This window comes from Balearica regulorum, chromosome 3 (assembly GCF_011004875.1).
Source record: "Balearica regulorum gibbericeps isolate bBalReg1 chromosome 3, bBalReg1.pri, whole genome shotgun sequence".
NCBI lineage: Eukaryota > Metazoa > Chordata > Aves > Gruiformes > Gruidae > Balearica > Balearica regulorum.
In genome coordinates this window covers 121,233,475-121,257,390 of record NC_046186.1, presented here as the reverse complement: position 1 = coordinate 121,257,390, position 23,916 = coordinate 121,233,475, and the positions used below count along the sequence as shown (strand labels likewise).

The window sequence follows — 23,916 nt, the reverse complement described above, 5'->3', positions numbered from 1 at the left end:
TTCTCTACAGAGCTGTTCACATTAAAAGGCTTTTTAAACAAAGGATGTACAATTCCTTCCTCCTACGGTACTCGGCATTAGAGATGCCATACATAATCTTACCGCGGATAAACCTATGAGGAAGCCTCCAAGCATACAGGAAAGTATCACAACAGTCTTGATCCTTATACTCTGTAAGAAGGTGGCAACTGTTGGAGACAGATTATTGGGCTACACGAAGCCATACGTTCGTTCTTATGACCTCTGTTGTAGGAAGGAGCCCATACAGTAAGCATCCCCGATAATGACAGTCAAGGCACCAACAGAAGTCTATGACACTGATTATTTAAAAAAGGTAACTTAGAACTTGAACGTTTCAGAACCAAAAAGGCAACTAAATCAGGTTAAAAGCTTCATCCCCATAATTACATCTGGGAAGCAGAGTGGTAGGCACTTAAAAGTTGCACAAGATCAAAATACATACTTAGATTTGGAACTCATTCATTAACTAAAATCAAGCCATTTAGTTCTTACTCAAGCTCTTTAGTTCTGAGAAGGAGCCACCCATTGTAAGCAAACACTAAGGGATTTCACTTATAAATTTAAAGAGAATAATCCAAATAAAATACTAAGATTTCTTTGAAATGAAAGTCTGTTATTCAAACCTACAAATTCAGTTGACTGAACCAGGCATCACATCCAAGTCAGATAGTCTGGTAGGAAGTAAATTATGACATTAGATCTCTTCCAAGAGTATATCCATTAGAAAACAAACCACAACCAACATTTACAAAAGTTTAAATAAAAAAAAAAATACCCTGGAATTTCAATAATGTCAGAACAGCTTCCAACATTTATTAAAGCATATGCAAGGACAACACAGCAAGAAGAGTGAGGAAATGTACAGCTGAAGTATTCAAAGTGTAAAGCTTCTTCCCAGAGCATTTAATCTTTCATGAAGGAAACTAGACAGAGACAACGTCATTACACAGCAACCATGGAAGACAAATTCCAGAAGGCTATAAAAACTTAATACTACCCAGTGAAAGAAAGATTCGAAGATAGCTTGCACAGGAAGCCTAATAACAAAGTTTTGTTTGATTCTGGATTAGTTAGATGCTTACTGGAAGTGATACAAACTCTGTTCAAACTCTCTACTACATCTAGTTTTGGTAGCACATTACAATATTGAGACCTTTTGCTACAATCAAATGCAGTCTCTCAACCTTAGCTACGCTTGGAGATTTTAAGAAAGAGTACATTTCCTGATCAAAATTGGAAAGGTCTGAAAATTCTCAGCATCTGCATGCTACAGTAAAAACTTTGATAGCTCCCAAATGAAAGCGTCTTGAAATATTTTTAAGCTTAAAGCATACTTTAGTGAACAATAAGCATTTCTCCTTTACTTCTGATAATTACTGCCCAAATCTGTTGTGTTCCTACATGAATGGTGGCGACAGTTTGAAATCCAAATGCAGAAATTCTTACTGAAGAATAAAGCCATTACCCTTTCTTCTCCTGTACAATAGACTAGGTGCAAATGAACTGCAGAAGAGCCTGATTTACAACTCTGAAAAGGAACCTGGGTATAATCTTTAAGAACAGTATTAAGTGAGAGAATCCAGTAGATGCTAAATGAATTCCTGATGTTTACAACCATTTTTGCAGCAGCTCTCAAAAAACTACTTTATCATGTTAGCACACTTTGATAGAACGTTTTAACTATACCAAGATAGTAACAACAGTAAGTATTTTCAGTATTGATGATAATCTTTACAATCAAACTGACATTTTTGGCATAGACTATTAGTACTACAGTATTTATAGTGCCAAGATACTATACATCCAATGTACAGGAAATGTAAGGAAAATTTAACTCTCATAAAAGGATAATAAAAATATTCAGTTAGGTTTTGACTTCTGTGCTGGTTTTAGCTGGGATAGAGTTAATTTTCTTCATAGTATCTAGTACAAGGCTGTGGTTTGGATTTGTGCTGAAAACAGTGTTGATAATAGTGGTGTTTTTGTTGTTGCTGAGCAGTGCTTACACAGAGTCAAGGCCTCTTCTGCTTCTCACACCACCCCCACCAGCGAGCAGGCTGGGGGTACACAAAACGTTAGGAGAGGACACAGCTGGCACAGCTGACCCCAACTGACCAAAGGGATATTCCATACCCTATGACATCATGCTCAGCTTATAAGGCTGGGGAGAAGAAGGAGGAAAGAGCAGGGAGCAGGGACACATATATTTGAAGTAATGGTATTTATCTTCCTAAGTAACCATTATGCATGATGGAGCCCTGCTTTCCTGGAGACAGCTGAACACCTGCCTGCCGATGGGAAGTGGTGAACGAATTCCTTGTTTTGCTCTCCTTATTAAACTGTACTTATCTCAATCCATGAGTTTTCTCACTTTTACTCTTCTGATTCTCTGCCTGATCCCACTGGAGGGGAAGCAAGCCAACATCTGTGTGGTGCTTAGTTGCCGGCTGGTGTTAAACCAGAACGACTTCTAAACAGAATACTATTCTAAGCATAGAGAGGGGTATGGAAAACACTACCACATAGTTACTTACCCTGATCCATCCAGAGAGGTGAAATAGCCCTGCCATACCATGCATCCTAGAAAACAAAGAAATGGAAGGAACAGGCTCTAAGACTATCTATAGACTTTCAGTGCCCTTCAGCCCCTACTAGTTGTCAGAAGGGGGCTTCTGCAAATAAATACATTTTCTCTGTACTATGCTCACTTAAGCCAGCTCAATGCAAAGCATTGAAACAGGGGCTTGAAATACAACATTTGAGCATAACTGAGAAATACCAATTTCAGACCTATAGCTCCTCTCTCCATTATTAATACCATTAGCTCTTCCTCATTCTCAAATGAAAAAATAAGGATACCCACTTGATCTTTGACATACACTTACACGTAATAGCTTTAGCCATAATGAAATGCAGGCCGTTCACATCTTCGATCCATCCTTTACATCATGTGGGCATTCTACGCTATTTCAAAGCAAATCCAACGCTCTGAAAACAAATTCTGATGTACTAAGCACTACACTGTTTCCTGTTCCAAAGGAGGACACAAGACTTCCTTGTAAACAAATAAACAAGATATCCTTAAAGCTAAAAGCTGCCTGCCCCAAGTAGCCAGAAGTCATGAAGTAATAATCTACATAAACACGCATTTGATTCCAGTACTCAGCAGATATTGAAACTGACACTTAATGCTCAGTGGCTGTATTTTTTCATTATATACTCTCAAAGACAATATAAAGAAGCCTCAGTAGGCATGAACAAAAGCAAGGGCAGAAAATAAACTGCTTTTAAAGGTGAGAAACTGGAAAGTAGGCTGTCAATACAGATTGCTTCTGCAAAACCTACATGTCTAGGGAATAAAGGCCTTTTGTCTCTAAGCTGTCAACATAGCACCCTTAATGAATAATGAGCTATAAAGCATGTTTGCTATTAATAAAAACAAAGTGTTACATTAGAGAAGATGGAGACTTCCATCCTGCTACAGGCTCCACAGCTTCCCATTTTCTCTCTAAAACATAACCTTGAAGATCTTCCAATGTCCGTGAGCCTCTGTATCTGCGAAATACTCCATCATTTGCACTAAAAACCAAAAATACACATACGCATTAAAGTGCATCTATGGTAAAAACCAAAAACCCCATGTACATTATAGATTTGACTTGCTCAGAAAGTTGAACACCTACGTGTTTTCGATATATTTTAAAACTGTAACCCATGATGGAAAGTCTCAGTTTTTAAATAGCATAACCTTTTGCCATTTACTAAAACTGCTATTTTTCTTCAATAAATATTCACATATATGCAAATACAAAGCACGTGAGGTTACCAAATAATTTTTAGACACAACTCAATTAAAAGTGTGCATATATGTGTGTGCGTATATATATATATGAAAAACAATTCAATGATTTAATAAAAGGTTCAATATCTAAAGGATGACATCTTTTTAATAGGAAACAGATATAGCAAGCATCTTTGCTGATCTGTTTTTAAGAGTACTGATAACAGGAGAACTTAGTAAAGTCACTTAAACTAAAGAAAAGCCTCAGATGAGGACTTTATCAATGTGATCAAAGCTCTAAACAATAACCTGAACTGATATTCAAAGTCAGTATTCCTTCATTTTTACCTGCGTTTCACAGTTACAGTTTAAAACAAGTAACAAGTAGGAGTCAACAACTATATGTTGGTACTGACTCAACAGATGAAGAATTCTAGCAGTAAGAGAAGCAGTACAACAAACAGTGGAAAATTTCTGTATTGCTTTCTATGCAACCTATGCAGTCAATCATTCAAATGAGGTATTTTAGTTGCACTTATATAAGGGCAAGTGTGTGTGCTCACATACGGTCAGGATTCTAGAAGCCAATAGTGCAAACTTGCACCAATTTTTACAAACGCTATTAAATGTTTCCAGACTGAAAAAGCATCATTTTTATCTAGGTACAAAACTGTCTGTAGGACAACCTTCCACCATAAGTTAAAATTATTTTATGTTCATTAAGTGCACTGAGCTCCTGAGAAATGTTTGAGAGACTGACAGAAGTGAAGCAAGCAGTTGTTCATTACATCTTTCATGCCACTGTTCAAACAGGACAGGAGAAAAAGAATAGGTACTGAAACAGGCAACTGTTTCTAGTATGACATACTTACTGATAAATTGTAGGAAGTGTTGTGACAAAGAAACGACCACTCAAGCCTAGAAAGGGAAGAAAAAAACACATCGAACAGTTAAGTAAAACTGAAATTTCTCAGCATTCTGACTATAAATATCTACAGGTCTGTATTTGTAGACCGCAAAGCAGATTGCATAGCTTTCACCACTGTTTTGTAAATACAGGTTGACAGTTTGCCTTCAGAAATGCTACAAACAGTAACAGATACTAAATACTGTTGATGAATCAGGGCAAAATGCTTACCTGGAAGAATGTTTACTACAAGGCAAAGTTTCTACATGGATTTCACTAATCAATATTTACACAGAGCTGAAGTTTTTGACCAGACCAGCAGCATGCACCTCCAGCCAAGAAAAACAAGAGCCACACAAATGCAACCATATTCCAGGATGCTGTGTGCTTGTGTCTGTGCATAATCTCATGCAGATGACCATCATTTCATCTAGAAATTTGAGCCACTGACAATAACAGCAATGATAACAGCTTACACACTCTGGTCCTTGCTTTTAATTCATCCTCTAGCTGATTTTAAACTATTTAGAGCCACACATTTCAGATCTCAGGTACTGCAAGTCATTAAATAAATTAATCTTCACATTTGCTTGTTTCCTTCTTCCAAATAATCCACATACACCGCACAACCAGTCTGTTCTTACATCCTGTAGGAAGGCTCAATCTCTCAAACATGACTGTAGCATAACAGTGTTTTGGAGTTTTCTAGGTTCTTATCCTTCCTTACTATACATCATTCCTCTCCAGGTAAATACGAATTGCATGCTGACAGATTCATAATAAAGCTTGGGATGTCTCAGCATTCAGTTCTGTAAAATATTGTGAGTTTAAGCCATGAGAATTCATTTTTACACCATCCAGAAGGGTGGGTCATGTCAGCATTTTGAGCATCAGACATCAGAAAGGCCAAAGAAAGGTTGAAGCAGGGCTTAAAGAGGCTGACTGTAATTGATCCCCACACTGAGAGTAGCTGTTTCACTGATTGGCAAATACCTAATAACCTTTTTACAAGTATCACCCTAGACAGTGACAACATAATGAGGCTCACAGGACAGAGAAATTACCCAAATCAAAGAGCAGCTTGTGGGACAGAAGGTGTTTGAAGTTCTCTAGCCTTGCACTCAGTGCCGCTACAGAGTAAAAGGTGCAAGTGCTTCCAGCTTCACTGCTGGTGTTACGTACACCAATGAAGATCTCCCAGCATACAGCTTCATTGCAAAAGAGTCAGCTGTGAAGCAAAAAGCTCCCAAACATCTCCTAAGACTCAGTTAAGTTGTCAGGTGAATATAACACTCTCTTCCTGCTCCCAAATCTGAGGAAAGTCAGGGCTACTTGACACTACCACCTCCTGACAATTAGAAAACCTGCAAGCGAGAGGAAGGACTCGCCTGAGTAATTAGTAATATTAGTTATTGTTCGACACATCCAACTTAAAGACTGCAGAAATTAAAAACATGCTACCAATGCAGTCTATTTTGGTAAAAACCCAAACAGCAGACTTCAGAGGTAATGCAGTCTAACGCCATTAGTAAGGGTTACATTCTTCTAGCTAGCAATTGCCATTCATATAAAGTAACAATGTAAAAAGTACAAGTCAGTTATTTAACTTTTCCTTTTATAAAGTTTTGTGAAAATCTTTTGGAAAACTAAGTCCTTACTCCGACTTTCAATAAAGCAAACATCTTTTGGCAGCAGGAAGTTAGCCCTGTAAAAGTATTGTAGCAAGAGAGTTTCTGCCTTTAAAGACAAAGATGAGCCATGCTGACTTAAGTCAGGTATTTTTAAAAGTTTCAGTAGTAATGCTTTTCCCAGTGTAAATTCCCCTATGGAATAGGCAAAAAAAGGGTTGTAGGTTTTTTTGTCGTTTGGGTTTTTTGGTTGGTTGGTTTTGGGTTTTTGTTTGTTTGGTTTTTTGAAGATGTTTAAATCAAACCAACTGCAAGCATCTCTTTAAAGTTCCAAAGAGGAAGTCTTCCTCATTTCAACTTTTCAGCTTTCTCCATTTATTGCTACAAGAGGCAGGATGGTAGAAAACTTTACAAAAAAGCTGTGCCAGCACAGGGAGATATAAAGTAAACAAAACAAGTGTAACAGTAGACTTAACCAAGCAGAAAGTACAGCTACACGAGAAAAACTAGGTGGAGAGCCATAAAGAACATAACAAGCTTAAGAGCAGAGGAAGTCATGGGAACGCTGAAAGACTCTGAAGTTCTTACAAATGCTAGTCAGGCAAACAGAAAACAAAATAGCTAACTTAAATATCTCTTACCAGTAGCCTATCCCTAGAGCAAGTACCAACGGTCTCGGAATGAACGCTGAAATCTATAAACTATAAAATAGTAAATCTGTTGCTGAAACACAATCTAAGCATCCCCAAAACATTAGTTGGAGGTTTGGTGTTATCTAAGGCACCTCCTTAGATCAGTAAAACCAGATGTGAGCCAGCTGCAAAAAATTAAAACCAGACAGTAAATTGTTTTGGTGTGTGTTTCATACAAGCTTGAACTGGCTGGTAGTTCTAACTTAAAATACAGTTAAGCACCTGTCTTTGCAAATCAAAAACTGACATACATCCATTATAAAGTCAACAGATAATCAGTAATAGGAAAAAACCTTCAGTATTTGCACACACACAAAATACACAGAGAATACAGATACCATCTAAAAATAAAGCTGCTTTCAAACAAGTACTCAAAGATTACAGAAGACCGAAGAAGTCTTGTGATTGGGGCCTTAAGAAAGGCACCTTTGAGTGCAGACCACTCAGAGATCCAGAAGTGTCTCCATTACTTGCTCTTGAAATACTGAATGTTTCAACAGAAAAGATGAGGAAAGAATAAGCACTTTACCACCAGTACATCAAGTGACTGAAACATGCTGTAAAGCCATTAAGGCTCTGGTGGTTTCATTCTTTGGGCATCTGCTGTAATTAAGCACCATGAACGACTACTTTCTCCTGCAGGTTTTGGAAGTGCAATTTTCTGCAATTTTGCACTCATCTAGTGGTCTTCCCCTAATTTAACGCATTTTGACTACATTCAATTTGATGAAGGGGTTACATAACCAAAGCTAATTAAGGTACCATTGTACAAGCAAGAATAGGAGATGGAGCATTTTAGCACACCAACCGACAGTCTGAAGCATAAGCCTATAGTAAAAATACCTCAATAACACTGGAAAGCTTCCAAAGGAGCTCATATACCTTCAAAATTACATCAGCACCAAAGGTCAAATCTGTAATAAATCTTTGTTTTCTCATCTGAGTATTCATTAGTTTTAGAAGTGGCTACAGTTTTCATGCTTTGTGCTGAACTAGATATTGTAGGTATATTATGCATGCTTTGGTACAAATTCATCATTTTGAATCAGTCCTTTGACTTGAAGTCAAACATCCACAGAGGTCAAGACTCTTGGGAATATTAGAAATTCAAATATTTAAGGAACTTGTGGTTAAAAGTCACATCTAAGGTCTTAAGAATCTGGCATCACTCAGCAGTCAGAAAAATTTAGATTTAAAAGTATCAAGTACCTGACCCCTTCAGGTCCCAATACTTCCATTCAAGTTCTTTACCAGGAAGAATAATTCAAGATCTCAAGTATTTTATTATTACAGCCTCGTTTCTCAAAGTGCATTTTTAAGTTACAGCCATATCCAAATGCCACAATCAAGACTGAAATACTTTTATTTGAATACTGCATAAACAAAAGAATCTCTGTCTATAACTGGGATAAAATAACAAGATAGGATTATAACAGATGCCCATTTGCAGCCTTAACTCCAGAGTAACCACTACTTTGTTAATATGTGGAAGATGACTTTAAGTTTATATCTGTGAAAAAAAATAAGAGTCAAACTCGTCTGTTTAATAAACTGTTAATGATTAGTACATGCACTAAAGGAGAGCCCCACATCAACAGCTTTTTGGCAGAGTTTTTGTATACTTCTAAACTTTTAACAAAACATTAACCTACACAAAGTCTAGAGCAGCTGGCATTTTCTTGTGAACTTAAATTGCTCTGAGAGGTGAACTTAAATTGCTCTGAGGTTTAAGTCATTTCCCTGCTGTTATAATTTGATAAAGGTAACTTATTCTGCATGCTTTCAAATAATAAATGGACATTTCCCACACACTTTATAAAGAAAAAAAAATAAATCAGTAAAACTTAGCCTTTTTATTCTAGTAACATCTCTTCCTAACTGTCGGTTTTGTTGATACTGCAAATAAAAATCTTTTATCCCCTCAAAGCCAAAACAAGCATGAAGCATTCCCAAGAGATGCAGAGGTTTAAACAATATTGTTACTGCTTACATAAACACATTCAAAACCTTGAAGGGAGTCAACTATAGGAATAAGTAAGATTGTATTCATGTTTCATGGATGGTTTGGAAACTTTTTGTAAACACATTTGCATATGTGCATCACCAACAGAACACAACAGTAACATCTGATCTTTAAAGCACTACTACAAATACACAAGACAATAAACCAGCACCATCACAGAAACAGTTAAGAACTTAGTAAAGCACACTCACACTGTGGTAATGCTACCACACCCTGAAACTCTTGGTAACTGGAGGCTACAGAACAGGATTCTTCTGCAGACAGTTTGGAGGAGAGGAATGAGACAGGCAACAGCTTTCAGTGAGGTAGATTAAAATAGAGAATAAGCCCTTTCTAATACAGCATTAAGCCAGATCACTCCCCCAATTCTTTAATCCTTCAAATTGAGTTTGTATAAACTTAGGCTCACAGATATGAGCTATAGGGAGAAACAAAATGTGGACAAGGTTATTTTGATTTAGAAACCTTCCCATTTGGCTGGTATCCCAGATACTCCAGTAAAATAAAGCACACTCCCAGACACTAAGTCATCCTTATATTGAATAATTCCTTTTATTAAAGCAGTCTATTTCATACTATACCTGGTTCTTGAGTGACATCCACCTTTCCCACAGTGATATCCAGATGTTCACTTTCCTTTGCAAAACTCTCCCATGTCAATTCAATCTGTTGACAAGCTGGACACCAAGGAGCATAGCTAAAGGGGGAAGACAGGTTAAATATTTTAATATTCTTACACTTACAGACATTCAAATTGATTTACCGTACAGAGAAAATACAAACACATCAATCACATGGGGAAAAAACCTACAGTTTTCCTTAATCAAGTCTACTGAATAAGATAATCGAGTAGTTTTGTATCAATCCCTACTTTCCTCCTCATGTTATTAAAACAAAAAAACCCAAAATCAATCGCCACGGATTTCAGAAATTCATATCCAAACCCCTCACCACTTGTGATTTGTTCTATTTACATATGAAATAAATCCATTTCCATGGCAGCTATCTGAATTATTGAAGCCAGGCTGTCCTCTGAAGCAGTATGCCTCAACATAACATTTTGTGTTGATTTCCCACACCTCAGAACTTCCAGAAATGACATTTGCCTCAGCCCACTACTCAATACATCAAAGCATGCCCTTTTTGATAGCACTCTTCAGAGGTTTAAAAAGAATGCAGATCAAATGCCTACTGCTCAAACTGTCTTTCTCAAGTCTTGGTTTTTCTCAGAATTAACCTCAGCAAAATAAGAAAGCATGTTTCAAGAGCTGTTTTCTGTACTACCAATTGGAATAATCAATCCAAGTTTCCAGTTGTTATTGATAATATCATAGAGACAAAACAGCTAATATGAAAGGATAATATCAAACACTAAATGCTGATAAAACCCATTTGCCATATTTATGTATTTTACCCTAACTTGGTTAACAAAGCGTGTCAAACTTGTGCAGCTTGCAAAAGTCTGTCATGTATGCAACTAAGGTAACACAGAACAGCTAGGTATAGCAAGTAACTGAGCCGCAGCAATTGCCCGCACACAAACGTAACCTTTTACAAATGAAAAAATTACCCAAGTGATTTAAAAATTTAAAAAAATACTTAAGTACTTAAAGGAAATCTTGCCATTTGGAAGTTAAAAGGATATAATTTAAAAATATGCCTTGTATTTTACTGTACTAGAAATTTATGATTTTAGGTATGAAAGCTAATACTGTGGGTTTTTGAACCAACATTATTTCAAGTGAGAGTATCTAAAAACAGTACGTAAGTCTTATCCTGCCAAGAAACAGCCCCTTGGTATCTTTCAAAAAGATGTTGGAAACCAGTCTCACATGCAGAGCTGTTTCCCATTGTCCTGCTGGAACTATGGAAGGCTTTTAATAATAGGTTGACAGATAATGTACTTTAAAAAGAGTATTTTTTATTACAGTAGCTTGACTGATAGGTAAGAAACTGCACATATCCATCAGATAATGCTGCTGATGTTGCTCTAAAATTAAAGACAGAAGTCTGAATCTTTTCTAAACCTAGCTTCTCTAGATATGTCAAACTCATGCCATGAGATTTTCAAGATTAATACAACCTTTAGCCTGGTTAAGCTACTATCTGATCTTGAAACAGAAATTTGGCCCATATCAACATTTATGTTTATATTTCACATTCATGAGCCTTTCTTCTAAATGAAGTTAAGTGGAATATTCAATACATGCGGCATTCATATGATAAGCATTTTCTTTAGCTCAAAGCAGCATTAAAATCCACTCATATCACAGTTTGGCAGCGACCAACCACAACAACGCACTTCACAAAAAGCCTTAGTTGTTGGTTTCCTGGTTTTTATTACCAATATTGGATGCGAGATGGCAACAGTCACATATGATACTACAAGATCCAGCCACTCAAGCTGAACATTGGCACAGGCAAGCAGGCTTAAAATATTTGCTTTACATTCCTGAAATTACACATTCAATTTTTGCCAGCCAGAAAACACCCTGTCCCCACACAGACAAGAAAGAACTTGCAATAGATTTTTGCAGGAGTTATCACTGCTGTTTACTTCAACATCCTCACTTTTCTGAAGCTTTAATGTCTGCATTTGTTATGCAGCATATGTAGCACCAAGGAATTCAGGAGTGCCTCCTGCTAATAACAAAAACACTCTATGGTCAAAGCTCTACTGTGCCTCCCTCTCGGTCTTAAAATACCTCCCCTTACACCTTCTCTTTCAGTAAGATACAGAAGAGTAAAATACTTCACACTTAGGTCACCTTTATCAAAAGTTTCAAAAAATGTTTTGCACCCTGAAGAACTGAAGCTTAATAGGTACTTTATTTCAATGCAGGCTTCTAATGAACCCTTTAAAGGTGTGGCTGATTGGTATTTCTACAGGAGTCACAGTACAAATACCATTTTTATATTCCCCAGAAAAAAAAAAATTAAAATCTGTTGGAGCAGGAAAGCAGATCCGTGTATGTGCTGTGAAACCAGTCTTCACAACTATTCATCAAGTCACAAGATCCAAGATGAGATGACTTACAAAAGCAGATGTAACCAAATTTTTTTTCTGCCATATTCCACAGGCAGACCAGGAAATAATTAGCACCTCATCAACACCACCAAATTAAAGGCTGTTACTCCTCTAGCTTCTTCCTTTGCACAAGGGAGTATGTTTAGCTGTTAACTTGTTGTTTGCACTGTGCCCTATGCCCCACAAGTGTGCCAAAAAAACAGCACTCAGGTCTTTCCAATTTAAAAAAATCAAAGTCCACTGGAATTTAAATCAAGACCTGGGCACTTGGTTAAGGAAAGAAAGTTTACAGTAGCCTGTTACACATTAAAAAGCAATTTACTGATCTTCACCATTTAAAATTGGATTGAAAACATCCATACCTATAAATTACACGCTGCCAAGTTATTCACTGCAAGCAAGTATCGCACATTTCTCAAGGTACACCTCATTTGTGGTGTTACCAGACCTCTTACATAGCACAAAATTTGCTTACAGTAAACCAAGCTATTTGCTGGATTTCACATTGGAAGTACTATTAAAATTGGAGGTGCAAATGTTCAGGCATTACCTAATAGAATGGTAAAAGCAATATCAGAATTAATTATTACTTTTAATTTTTAAGTAGTTTTGCCATATTGCTATGGATTTCATAAACAAAGAAGAGGAAAAATAAGACAGTGCCTGATGTCTTTGGGTGTATCTTAAGACTATCATTTGATTTGTTCTTGTTCCTAAATACAGATAGGTCTTGAGGTAGGATAGGCAGCAGCATAATTTCAACAAAAGATAAGCTTCAGAAAGTCAACTCTATGGCTTTAGTCTACTTTTCAAGTGAACAGATGTCAGCCAAAGATACAAAAGTTAGTCCCTGTAATCTACCAAGACCTGTATCACAATAGTACAGACTCTGGAAGCTGACAAGAAGTTTCCTCCAGCGTGCCAAAACTCCTCCAAAACAGACAAGACCTCCTAACCCAAGTTGCTCCATAACAGTTAAAAAGGCTCTTTTACAAATTGCAGAAGCCCTGGCTATCTCAAAGAGCAAATAAAAGAAGTTTCTTTCCTGGATTCTCCTGCCAAGCTTCATTCAAATGCCTTAAATCATAGATGGGCCTGTTGAAGTGACAATACACTGAGGCACTGTTCTGGGGAATTTGTTTCAAGGTGCAAGCTCAACCTTATGAATTCCCATTCTGCAGTATTGACATCAGTAACCTAACACATGTATCTTTCCCAACAATACCCAAATAAATGGGAAAGTAACCACATACTACTGTGATTTGATGCACTACAAGCCAAACAATTCGTGTTCTTCAGGATAACATTTCAAATGCTAGTTTCCACTAGAGCTCAGTGATGAAATGCATTTTAAAAATCCAAGAACAAGATGGGAAGCGAAGCAGGATATATCATAGTTTCTATAGCTCTCTAGTTTCAAAAACAAGAAAAGACTACCATCTGCGATAAAAAAAAAAAGAGACCCCCAACAACTTTCAACAAGCATTTTTTTTAAAGACAGAGAAATTACTTTTAAAATGAAAGCCAATCAATCACTGAAAAATTATGTGAAGTCTTCTAGAACTTCAGCAGATTAAGTTCCATCATTCTACACGGTTTTGTCCCCTTCTATAATAGTAAAGCATCTGCTGCCAAGGATATTTCACTTTTTATCAGTTTCTTATTCAGCCAATGCACAGCACAGTTATCAGCCACACGTTTGGTTATTTAATAGGAGTCCATAGATGACTTGGTCACTTCCTCTGAACTCTGGAGGGCTGCAGAAGCTTCAGACCAAAACTAGAGTTTTGGTAACTTCATTTTCATTCACACACACACATTTTGGAGTGTTTTTTTTTTTTTTTTTTTTTTGAACAATAAGACAAAGAAAAGCCTGCATACTAACAAATCAAGAGGAAGAAAGAGACTATACTTTCCTTAGACAGAAAATTCCCAATCTTATTGAACTCTCAATCTAAGTTACAATCATTGTTAAATAATTTATGAAATTTCTTCAGGAGTTTATTTACACAGAGTGTTTCAAGCCAACTGTTTAAAAGCATGAAACCATGTAAATACCAAAACATTCAACTAGGTTTTTAGCACACTCCCTTGAAATTACAGACAAAAGTGCTGGTGGAAGGACTGAACCCTTGTGATAATCTGGCCTACTAGATAGCAGGACAATGTTTAACAATAAACGATAATGAGAAGCATAGGCCTATGCTATGGGTATGATAAGCTAGCCTCGAAAAACATGATTATTACTTACACTATTCTCTCAATTTTCACCTGGCTAGAATTCAAATAGAAAATTAAGACATTCTCTTTTTTTTTTTACGTACACACAGTACTAAGTCTGTGCTGAAACAAACGGAAACCACAACATTTAGCATCCTGCGTGGGAACTAAACTAGAGATTTTCCTGACGGGCAAGTTCCTAAAGTACTGCAGATGCAACAGGAGCATAGTACATAGTTTTGCTTGTAACCAGAGGCATAAAGACAAGTTTATTGTTGAGGAGTTTTTCTGTTTGTTTTAATCTGCTTCAAAAAGAAGAGGATGTTAAATTAAGATCAATCAAGCTTGGAACAAGCTATGTTTACAAATGCAAAATGCACTTTTAAATAAACAGACCAGAAATTATTTTTCTATATTCCTAACAGAATATTAAAAATAAAGACAAAAAGAAAACACTTCATATTAACGAATCAGTATCTCACAGCTACAGACTAGAAATAAGTCAATAAGGAAGCTTTTTACAACAGTTTGTTCCAGCATCACACTTGCAGCACTTCAGCGAGGATCTGCGTGCTGCGATAGTAACAGCAAGCAAAAAGTGTTGCAATGTCTTTCAGAGACACAAAGTTATCCAGAACGTTTTATCAATGAAATACAGCAGTGCTTCCAGTGCCTGCAATTTTGCCAGCTATGAATAACCAAATAGTACAAGTCAGCCAAGTACATACACTTCAGCTAGGAGGGGTGAAGGAAGAAAAATCCTATTTCCACTACAAATCCTGCACACAAGTAATTTCTGACTTAAGTTTCTCTATCTGTGCACCTGAGAATAACAAAGAGGTAGTAACATGCAGTAATTCACCTACACTGCTTTCATAAACAAAAATTGACAAACAGAAGTAGTAGTACCCATTCCTAAAGGGGCCAAAGGCATCGAATCAGTAATCTAGAGCAAATGATCAAAACATTTTGTTCACAGAGATCCTATAACAATATTTGCATTTAAATAAGTACAGCTTGGAAAACAAAGGTCTTCTAAAACAAAAAAAAAAAAGGAGGTTCTTTGAGCAAATGAGGTTTTGATGAACAATACTGCAGTCTTGCCAACAGATCTACCACACAGCATGGAAGGAATCAATGAACTGGCATGCAGGACTCCTGTCCAGATCACCAGATTAAAAATAAGTAGAAGCCAAAACCAACTAGCATGAAACCAGCTGCAAGAATCATAAGAAATCAATACTAGATCTCAAACTCCTATTTAGACATGATTGGGAATCTCAAACTTTCACTAATTCAAGAACAGCAGCACTGAGTTAGCATCTTCAAGAAAGACAAAGGTTCCTCCTCACTTAAAAGCACAAAGCACTAGAAACGTAGCACAGAATCAAGTATCATGTAGCACTGTGAACCAAGTATCTTTCACACACTGTACATAAAATAAAAATAAGTCTAATTTAACAATGTAGCAACACATACCTAGCTAGCACTAAAGCCGAGCTTGCCATCATTGCTATTGTCAGCTACCTGTCACTCCAAACCAGAACCCAGTGTTTCAAGTGGAGTAAAGACTCACAAAGCATTTTAACTGTTCACTATCCCAACCACTTCTGATTTCAGTCAGTTCCTCTATTCTTTCTTCCTCAGGGGCATGCACCACTAGTTATTTAAATATTTTCTTAGAAATAAAAACTTTGAGTCACCAAAAGGAACCTTTTTACTCCAGAAGATTCACCAACTCACACATGAATAGGTAACTTTCACAGAGTAGCTTCCGCATAGGACTAAGATGTCAGAAGTAGAAAAATTTCAATTTAAAAAACAAACTTATTTTCTCACATTCCAAGATCACCTCTTCTCCCACCTTTTAGAACATAATAAATGAAAGGAAAAAACCCACAACCTCAAAACCAAACCCAAATCCTTAGCCAACAGAGCAGGCATCCCTGGGTCTCTCAATCAGCTATCCAGGATAGTTCCCATCTATTCACTGATTAACACCAGGCGTCCAGTAGGATCCTGAGCAGTAAAGCCCTAGAGGAAGTGATAGTTCCTCCCTGTAGTAAGAGACTGGAGATTAGTCAAATTCAATAGTAAACCAAAACTTAAAAGCAGCTAGGTGTTTAGGAGGAAGCACGAGTTCAGCTGTTGATGGCCAACCTGGTCTGTTTACCGGGCTACCCAGTCTGTTTCACACTGTTAAAACTCAAGCACTCCACAGAGGAGTAGCACACATACCACAATAAAATCCTGTTTCATAGCTGCACAGCACACATGTGAGCAGCCACCTTATTTAAACTACTTTTAACTGCTCTCAAACTCTCAAGTTCCTTTTCCTCCTAAATACAAGCAGGTGAGCTAGCCTCCACACGCAAAATGCCACGTGCATCTCAAGAACACTATCGTGTCACAAGTGAAGCCGTGACACCGCCACAGTTAAAAGCACTTGAAACCCTAGTCTGCAACACGCCAATCTCCAGCTGTCACCAGGATAAAGCAACAGCAGCACTGAAAAGTTAATGAAATCTGATGTATCTCCCTTGAATAATAAGAACTCTAGAGCAACCGGGCTGGAAGTGAGGGCGTATATATTATATAACACCACTTTGGAAACCTACTCCTGCTAAACATTACCTACCAAAAATTCAGCTTTCCTAGCTTGCACAAAATCCAGTGAAAGTCCCAAATGGTTAAGCAACGCAAGGTCCAGTGCCTGACTATTCCCCAGCAGGCAGCTGTCTCGAATAACCCGGCTGAAATGCAATCAATGACGTGCCCAGTTTAACCTTGGGGCACTCGGACACTCCGTGCCCGCACAGGACGAGAACCTGGAGGAAAGCTACCTTGATCAGACCCTCTCAAATAAGGTGAGAGTGTGCCCGCAGGCCAAGGGCCGACAACGCTCGGTGGAGGAGGGGACCATAGGTATTAAGTTGCCCTGAGTGGACCGGTCGCTTCCTCCCGTGCCCCCCCCTTCCCCGGGCCAGCCATTGCAGGGGCGGGGAAGGTGCGCGGCTGCTCCCGCGCTTCCCCTCGCAGGGTGGGAAGGCCGGCACCGCCCGGCCCCTCTCCCCCCGCACCGGGGCAGGCGTTACCGGCCATACCCGCTCCCCGGGGCAGGCGACGAGCTGAGTCCGGCCGCCTCACAGAGAGAAGCTTCCCCCCCCCCTCCCCGGCACGGTGCCTCTGAGGCGGGCGGGAAAGGGGCCGTTACTCACAATTCCAACATCCACTGGCCCTGCAACACCAGGCTCCAATTGGAGCCGCCCAGCACTTGCACGCGGCTCCGCGGCTCGCCGGGGCTGCCTGCCTGGGAGGAGGCGGCGGCGGGACCCAGCACCGCCGCGAAGAGCAGAGCGGCCCCGGCGCAGAGGAACCGCCGCCCACCCCAGCGGCCCGCCGCCATGTTCAACCCGCCCGCCCCAGGAAGTGAGGGCGCGAGCGGCCGCCGCGGGGGCGGGGCCTGCGTGAGGGAGCGCGCGGCGCGGCCGTTGGGCAGGAGCCGTTAGGCGCGAGCTGTTAGGCGCCTCCTGAGGCGAGCTGTACCGCGGCGGGCTGCCAGCGGCTCTCCAGCCCCTCACGGGGGAAAGGCCCCGTTGTCATAGGCCCGGAGGAAGTCTCAAGCAGGGCCACAGGGCAAGTGCTCCGGTCCCGCCATCGAGGTGGCTTCAACTGCTCTCGATCAGGTTTATGAGTCTTTCTTGTATTGGGGCACCCATACCGGCATGCCGCATTCAAGGTGCCGTGTTATGAGTGCTGAATAAAAAGCGCTGATGACTGGGATGCTGTTAGCCACCAGCCCTCTGGGGCTGCACTGTGGGATCATGTTTAATCTAGTGTCCACTAGGTCCCCAAGGGACCATCTGCCCCAGGGCAGGCAACCTGTCTACCCCAATGCATTGTTTAGCCCATCCCACTCACATGACTATGTTTTCCCTTGACTTCAATGAGATTCCTGTCAGCCCCAGTCCTTTGGCTTGTCCAGGTACCTCTGAACAGCAGCCCTGCCCTTGAGTGGGGTCATTGCACTCTCAATTAATGGTCATTAGGACAGTCAACATCCTTAGTTAGCCTGGTGAATTGACCAGAAAAAAAAATAAGAGATCACTATACAGGTCTGAGCTGCCTTCCTGTCTTCTGATATGGAAATTAGCTCTTGTTTGCTGGAGACTATCTTGGCATGGAAGTAACTTGTGATGAAGAATTTTCTAACAGTTGCTCCTAAAGTTAATAAGCCTCTCTGTTAAAACATTTAGACTCTTCCCCCCCCCGAGGAAACAGTAGGGCTTGCCACCTCTGGATTTTGTCACACTTAGCCAGTTTGTCTTATGAGGCTCCTTTACATTACTCCCATATTTCTCCATAGGAATCTGGGCTTTGATCAAAACATTCCTTAAAATATAGGTCTGGCCTTTATTTACTGACACTGAAGTGGACTCAGCATTAGCATCTGGGGACAGAAAAGATTGCTCCTGGTCAGGAGTTTAGCAGCAGCTATGGGCTTCCACTGTTCCTCCAACATGTCTGCCCATAGCACCACTCACACTATGCAAAAATGAAACAGTGACAGCAATTTTCCTCGTCTGCTATCTCTCCAAGAGTAGGTCACCTCTCCCAATGACTCAGTGATATTCTCTCCTCACTAGGTATTCAAACAGTACCTGCCACTACAAAAGAAGTTTTTTGTCAACAGCTTCCCAGCATTGTAGAGATCCCTGCCTTTCAGAGCTGTAAGCTTCTTGCCACCACAATTAATGCCAGCTGAGGATTAAGTAAGTAAAAGCCTCACAGAACACATATATCTACTAATATCTTCCATGTGATACACATAGATTGAACTCAAAGTATCTATATACAATTTTTCTAAACATTTAGCTCTTCTTGTAATTTATAAAAAAAAAATTAAACCAGTCTCTAACTTACCAGTGCCCTTCCCAAATGGATAGCTTGAAAATTGGATGTGATATTTTAGCGATATTTAGACCTGAAGGTATGTAGTGAAGAGAAAGAAATACAGTGGTAAAAATTATTTGAGAAGACATACACATGGCTGAAGTTCCCTTGTGAGGAGGTAGTACAGAAAGGAATTTGCTGCTGCTCAGTAACAACTAGGGAAAATTGAAGGAAACATGCTAGTTATTCTATAGATTCTTGGCAGGGGGGGAAGCAAGTGGCCAAAGCCAGAAGAGATTTAGGATCTGGTGGAGCCAAATTAGGAGAATTTACATGACAAAGAGCCAATGTGCAAAAGGGAAGGTTGAGGAACATTTTACTGTGTGATAGAAGGTGCAGAATAATGATATTTGTGTCCTCAGAGTGTGAGAATGAAGGGGGTGGCAAAACAGATCTCCATGAAGTGCCTAAGAAGTAGCCACATGAAAAATGATGGCTCCAAATACATGGGAATCTTCCTATGAATTCGAAAGGACCAGGAAAGAAAGACTTCAGGATGAAAAGAGCAAAAGACTTAGGGTAGATCTGGGGACCTCTTTAGTACCAATTAATATGGAACAGATTTCTAAGTAATTTCTAGCCACATTCAGCACAGAGGAGGTTTGCAGTTCAGGCAAACTCTGGTCAGAAACAAAGCAGACTTGCTTTCATTCCTAAATCAGAACAGAGCGTTCCTAAAACACGGGAGACATGTCACAGTGCTGCTAATCCCTCTGAAGTAGGTCAGGCTTGCAAAGATGGAGAAGATACACCTCATTTGAACCCGATTAGGAACATGTAATGGGAAATGGCTAAAAAAGAGAAAATGAGGAGGGCCAGTTAAAGACTGGGCAAGACCATTCATTACTGTTGTGATTACTTCAATTACTCCCTTACAAAACTTACTCTCCTTTACCTTCATTAAGCTTCTGTTAAACCTCTACATCTTCAACTTTTACCCTATATGTGTGTGTTGCTCTGCTGGCTTTGCCTAGCTCTTGAGAATTACAGTTTTCCAACTTCCATACTCCCACTGCTGTTACAGAAAAGGTTTAGGAATTAAGCTGTCAGTTCAGGTTTCAGCAGCTGTTGATGGAAGTGTGTCCATTAACCTCAGTTAAGTTTTGGGCAGAATTTGGAAAAGTTCATTTCTGTAGCTGTTTGTTTTAATCTTGATTGTAAAATGGAAAGTGTAACTATAGTATGGAAAGAACAAGTAAGTGTGGTAGACCCAAATGAAAGGAGAGACACCAACAACATCTTTCTCCTGTTCTGCAATACTGCAGGCACTCACATCACAAGTATTTCTACACTGGAATGCCTCTACCTTGGTGACCAGCCCTTGCTCTGCACAGAGGACACCACCAAAATACATTGTTTCCTAGACTTCCCTAGCAGTAATTTCAGTGTTTCTCTTTAAGGACATGAGGAAGACTGTGCTTTGTACTCCATAAGTATTTTCCCTGTGCAGAGTCTTTATGTTAACGGAACTAAAATTTAGCCTTCTGTGATAGTGTGACTTTCCACTAGGAACAAAAAAAGACATTGAAAAAATCATTGATTTTAGGTGTGTAGTACAGAGGATACAATTAGAAAACTTTTCTGTAAGTTTGTTTCTATTAAGTTTATTTTCTACTTTACTGAATGTTGATGTTGTCCTATTATTAGTTTGTGTGAGTGTCTTGTGGTAAAGAAAGGTATTCCAGCATTCTTGATGTGTTTTCTTTCGCTGTGTGCCATGGCAGATTCATGACACTGCCTAGAGCAGAAATTATTGTAACACTCATTTTCCTGAAATATGCCTAATATCACCATCTATGTGTTTTTTCGGTAATTTTTTCAGATTGTTTGTAAAACTCAAAAATAAGATGTTATCACACATACAACAGCAGTTTTGATATTTCCAGTTTTAATTTAATCTGTACATGGGCCTAATGAAAATTGCAATATATTTTTCACTATGTGAATTTTAAAAGAGTTTGCAACTTGGTTTATAACTTAAGACAAATAGTATAGTAGAGAATAAACTGGCCAGAAATAAGTATTCCATGCATGTCCTAGCATGGATTTATTAATCTTGAAGCTTGTTATATTTAAGGAGAATGGTTTAGTTTAAAATAGGTAGATCAGTAAATACACAGCACTGAAACTAACTGTTGAAAACTCACCATCGCTCTGCCTTTGATATCTATTTAAAATTAACAAAAACTTTTATACAAGAGTTACTTTTGACCAGGAACATTCATATTTGTCCTTTATAAATAAGACTACACAATTCATTGGAATATTAAAAGAAATATATAGCTTTCTTGTTCCTACAAATCAAGACCATATCAATCTAATGAGTACCCAAAGGGTAGATATATAATGACAAGAAGAAATCATATTTTATACCTTCATAAAGAAAGCCAGTGAGGGTACTATACCTATAATACTAGTAGTTAAGTGTAGTTTTCAAGAACATCTCTAACTGAGTTTTGCTGTTCTGCATAAATGTGAAGAACTAGAGTTGTCCTGTCAAGCACTCCAATTTGAGGATAAGTTATCAAAGGTATTCAGCATTGAAAATTCTATCTTGTTTTCAAACCCCTCACCTTTCATTTGTGGTTTATGCTTCTTAAACAGGGAAGTTAATGTGCAGCACTATAGGCACATTAGTGTGCACTAACAGTTCTGCCCTACCTTCCTGCACAGCTGCTCTTGATCTTGTAGTATTAATATTAAAAATATGCTTTTTCATCTTGCCTGTATGTCCAACTACAGACAACACTTGGCTACTGAGATGAAATTTGGCATACGAAGACTGAAGAGCAGTGCACTAGAGCACAACAGTGCTCAGTGTACTTCCCACAGCCAGAAGCATCCATAACCTCCAGGGAGCAGAGGTGCCAGAACCTGATTCAGGAAGCGTACGATGCCTACATGGGAGCTAGAGGAACTCCTCGCTTGCTGGCTTTGAAAAGGCAACTGCTCAGCAGGGAAACTGGGACAGAAGGAGATTTGAAACCCGAAGGGCAGCCTGTTTCTGGTGAAATGTCTTTGTATTGGGATCTTTACATATCTGCCAAGGTATAAAATGGAGGGACAGGAAGTAATTTGCAAATCTTATGTAATATCCAGTCCTGCAAAGAGGTGCATGCTGGGGGATTCCTCTACCCACACAGCACACCACCATGCAGGCATGCCTCCGCATCCTTATCTTTGCAGAACTCAAGCACAGACCTCCTACAAGATCATCTCCCACCTCTGATGTGCATCTGTTCATTTTCTGCCTGTCAAGACACTTCAGAATTTAAAAGAAGTTGCAAGAGATAAGAGAAGCAGCTTTCAAGTTTGAGTGCACCAGATCAGATCTGATAAGAAATGTGAATTTTTATTGTCTGACTTCTTTCTTTCTTTATTTTTCCAAAGTGGAATTCTCCTGCTGTGTAAGGAACTGTTTCTTGCAATACATTTTTCCTCAGCAATAAAAATATCTCAAAGGCAAAAGTACAATTCTCCTTTTAGACCTGACACCTCCAAAGCCTGATATATGTAGCTGAGTTAGATGAAAAGGTATTATTAGGTTTTTATTAGATTATGATGCAAGCTCAAGCTGGCTAGGCTCATCAGACAGTAAATCTAGTGCAAACATCCGTGGCCAAACTCTACTCTCATACATGTTGCTGTTTGACTGTGGTCAGTATTCCTCTCTCCTGTGATACTGGTTCCCTTCTATCAGTTGTGAGAAGGGAAATAGATGCACATAGGGCATGATTTACAATGTAAACAGTCATTGACATAAAATAATTCTGATTGTGCTCCCATATAAAATCAGAGCTAATGCTATTAAAGGCAAAGGATTATTCTTCCTTACACAATACATGAATCCAAAATTCAGGCCTTTATCACAAGACTAAGATTTGTTAGATATAGCATGGATATTTATTTATACATGGCTTTTTACCATCAGTGACTTCTTTCAAAAATAACCCTTTTTCAGCTCCTGGCAGCTGCATGTTGCATTAAAGAGGTGACTTGAAGCCAGGTAGACAGGGAGATCTTCTATTGACTTCAGCAGGGAGAAGAATTGCACAAGAATTGGGTATCTGAAAGCTACATTGGGCACTGTGAACACAGCAAGTGCTTTTTCCCTTCCAGGCAGAGCAATAGTCTCACTAACAGCAGACAGCTCTCTTCGCAGTATGCCACGCTCATTTTAAACCTGCTCCAAATGCCGCAGGAGCTCAGCAGAGAAGCAGGCTGCCCAAAGGCACAGACATAAACCCAGGTTAAGCTTATAGATGTTCTATGGCAGAGTATGTTCTGTGCCCTCTATAACACACAAAATATATACTGTAATTTTTATTAAAGGTCACAATACTTCAAGACAACCTGTGAAAAGAATAAAAACTCACCTGAAAAGATAGCATGTTTGAGAAAATGAAAACTGTCATATCATAAGCTAAGTTCTTGCTTGTAGGCAATTTTTTGATAAGTGTCTCAAAGACATATTGCAGCAGAGCCATAAATCCAGATGCCATTCCACATAGTTCTCAAGCCAAGCTTCTACAAATCCCAACCTTTGCAAATATCTTTATATATTAAGCTGAATTTAGTGCTGAGATAAGAAACTTCTGATGAAAGCAGCAGGAGAAACATGAAACAATAAAGAAATATTTTCCAATGTATTGCTACATCTGCA

At 39.0% G+C, this 23,916-nt stretch overlaps 1 protein-coding gene and 1 long non-coding RNA gene across 2 annotated transcripts in view; one reads left to right on the top strand and one right to left on the bottom strand.

Annotated features, from left to right (window-relative positions):
* TMX4 (thioredoxin related transmembrane protein 4) overlaps positions 1-17,743 on the bottom strand; it is a 23,182-nt gene extending 5,439 nt beyond the window's left edge. Inside the window, exons 1-5 of the mRNA XM_075749809.1 lie at positions 17,519-17,743; positions 9,634-9,749; positions 4,675-4,720; positions 3,472-3,600; positions 2,556-2,601 (exon numbers count right to left, since the gene is read on the bottom strand). Coding sequence (XP_075605924.1) covers positions 2,556-2,601; positions 3,472-3,600; positions 4,675-4,720; positions 9,634-9,749; positions 17,519-17,706 — 525 coding nt within the window. The 5' untranslated portion in view covers positions 17,707-17,743. The remainder of the gene's footprint in view (positions 1-2,555; positions 2,602-3,471; positions 3,601-4,674; positions 4,721-9,633; positions 9,750-17,518) is intronic.
* On the top strand, positions 17,031-23,916 carry LOC142601181 (uncharacterized). The gene is made up of 3 exons (XR_012834811.1): positions 17,031-17,167; positions 18,947-19,072; positions 21,996-23,916. It is a non-coding gene; the product is annotated as an uncharacterized LOC142601181 (long non-coding RNA).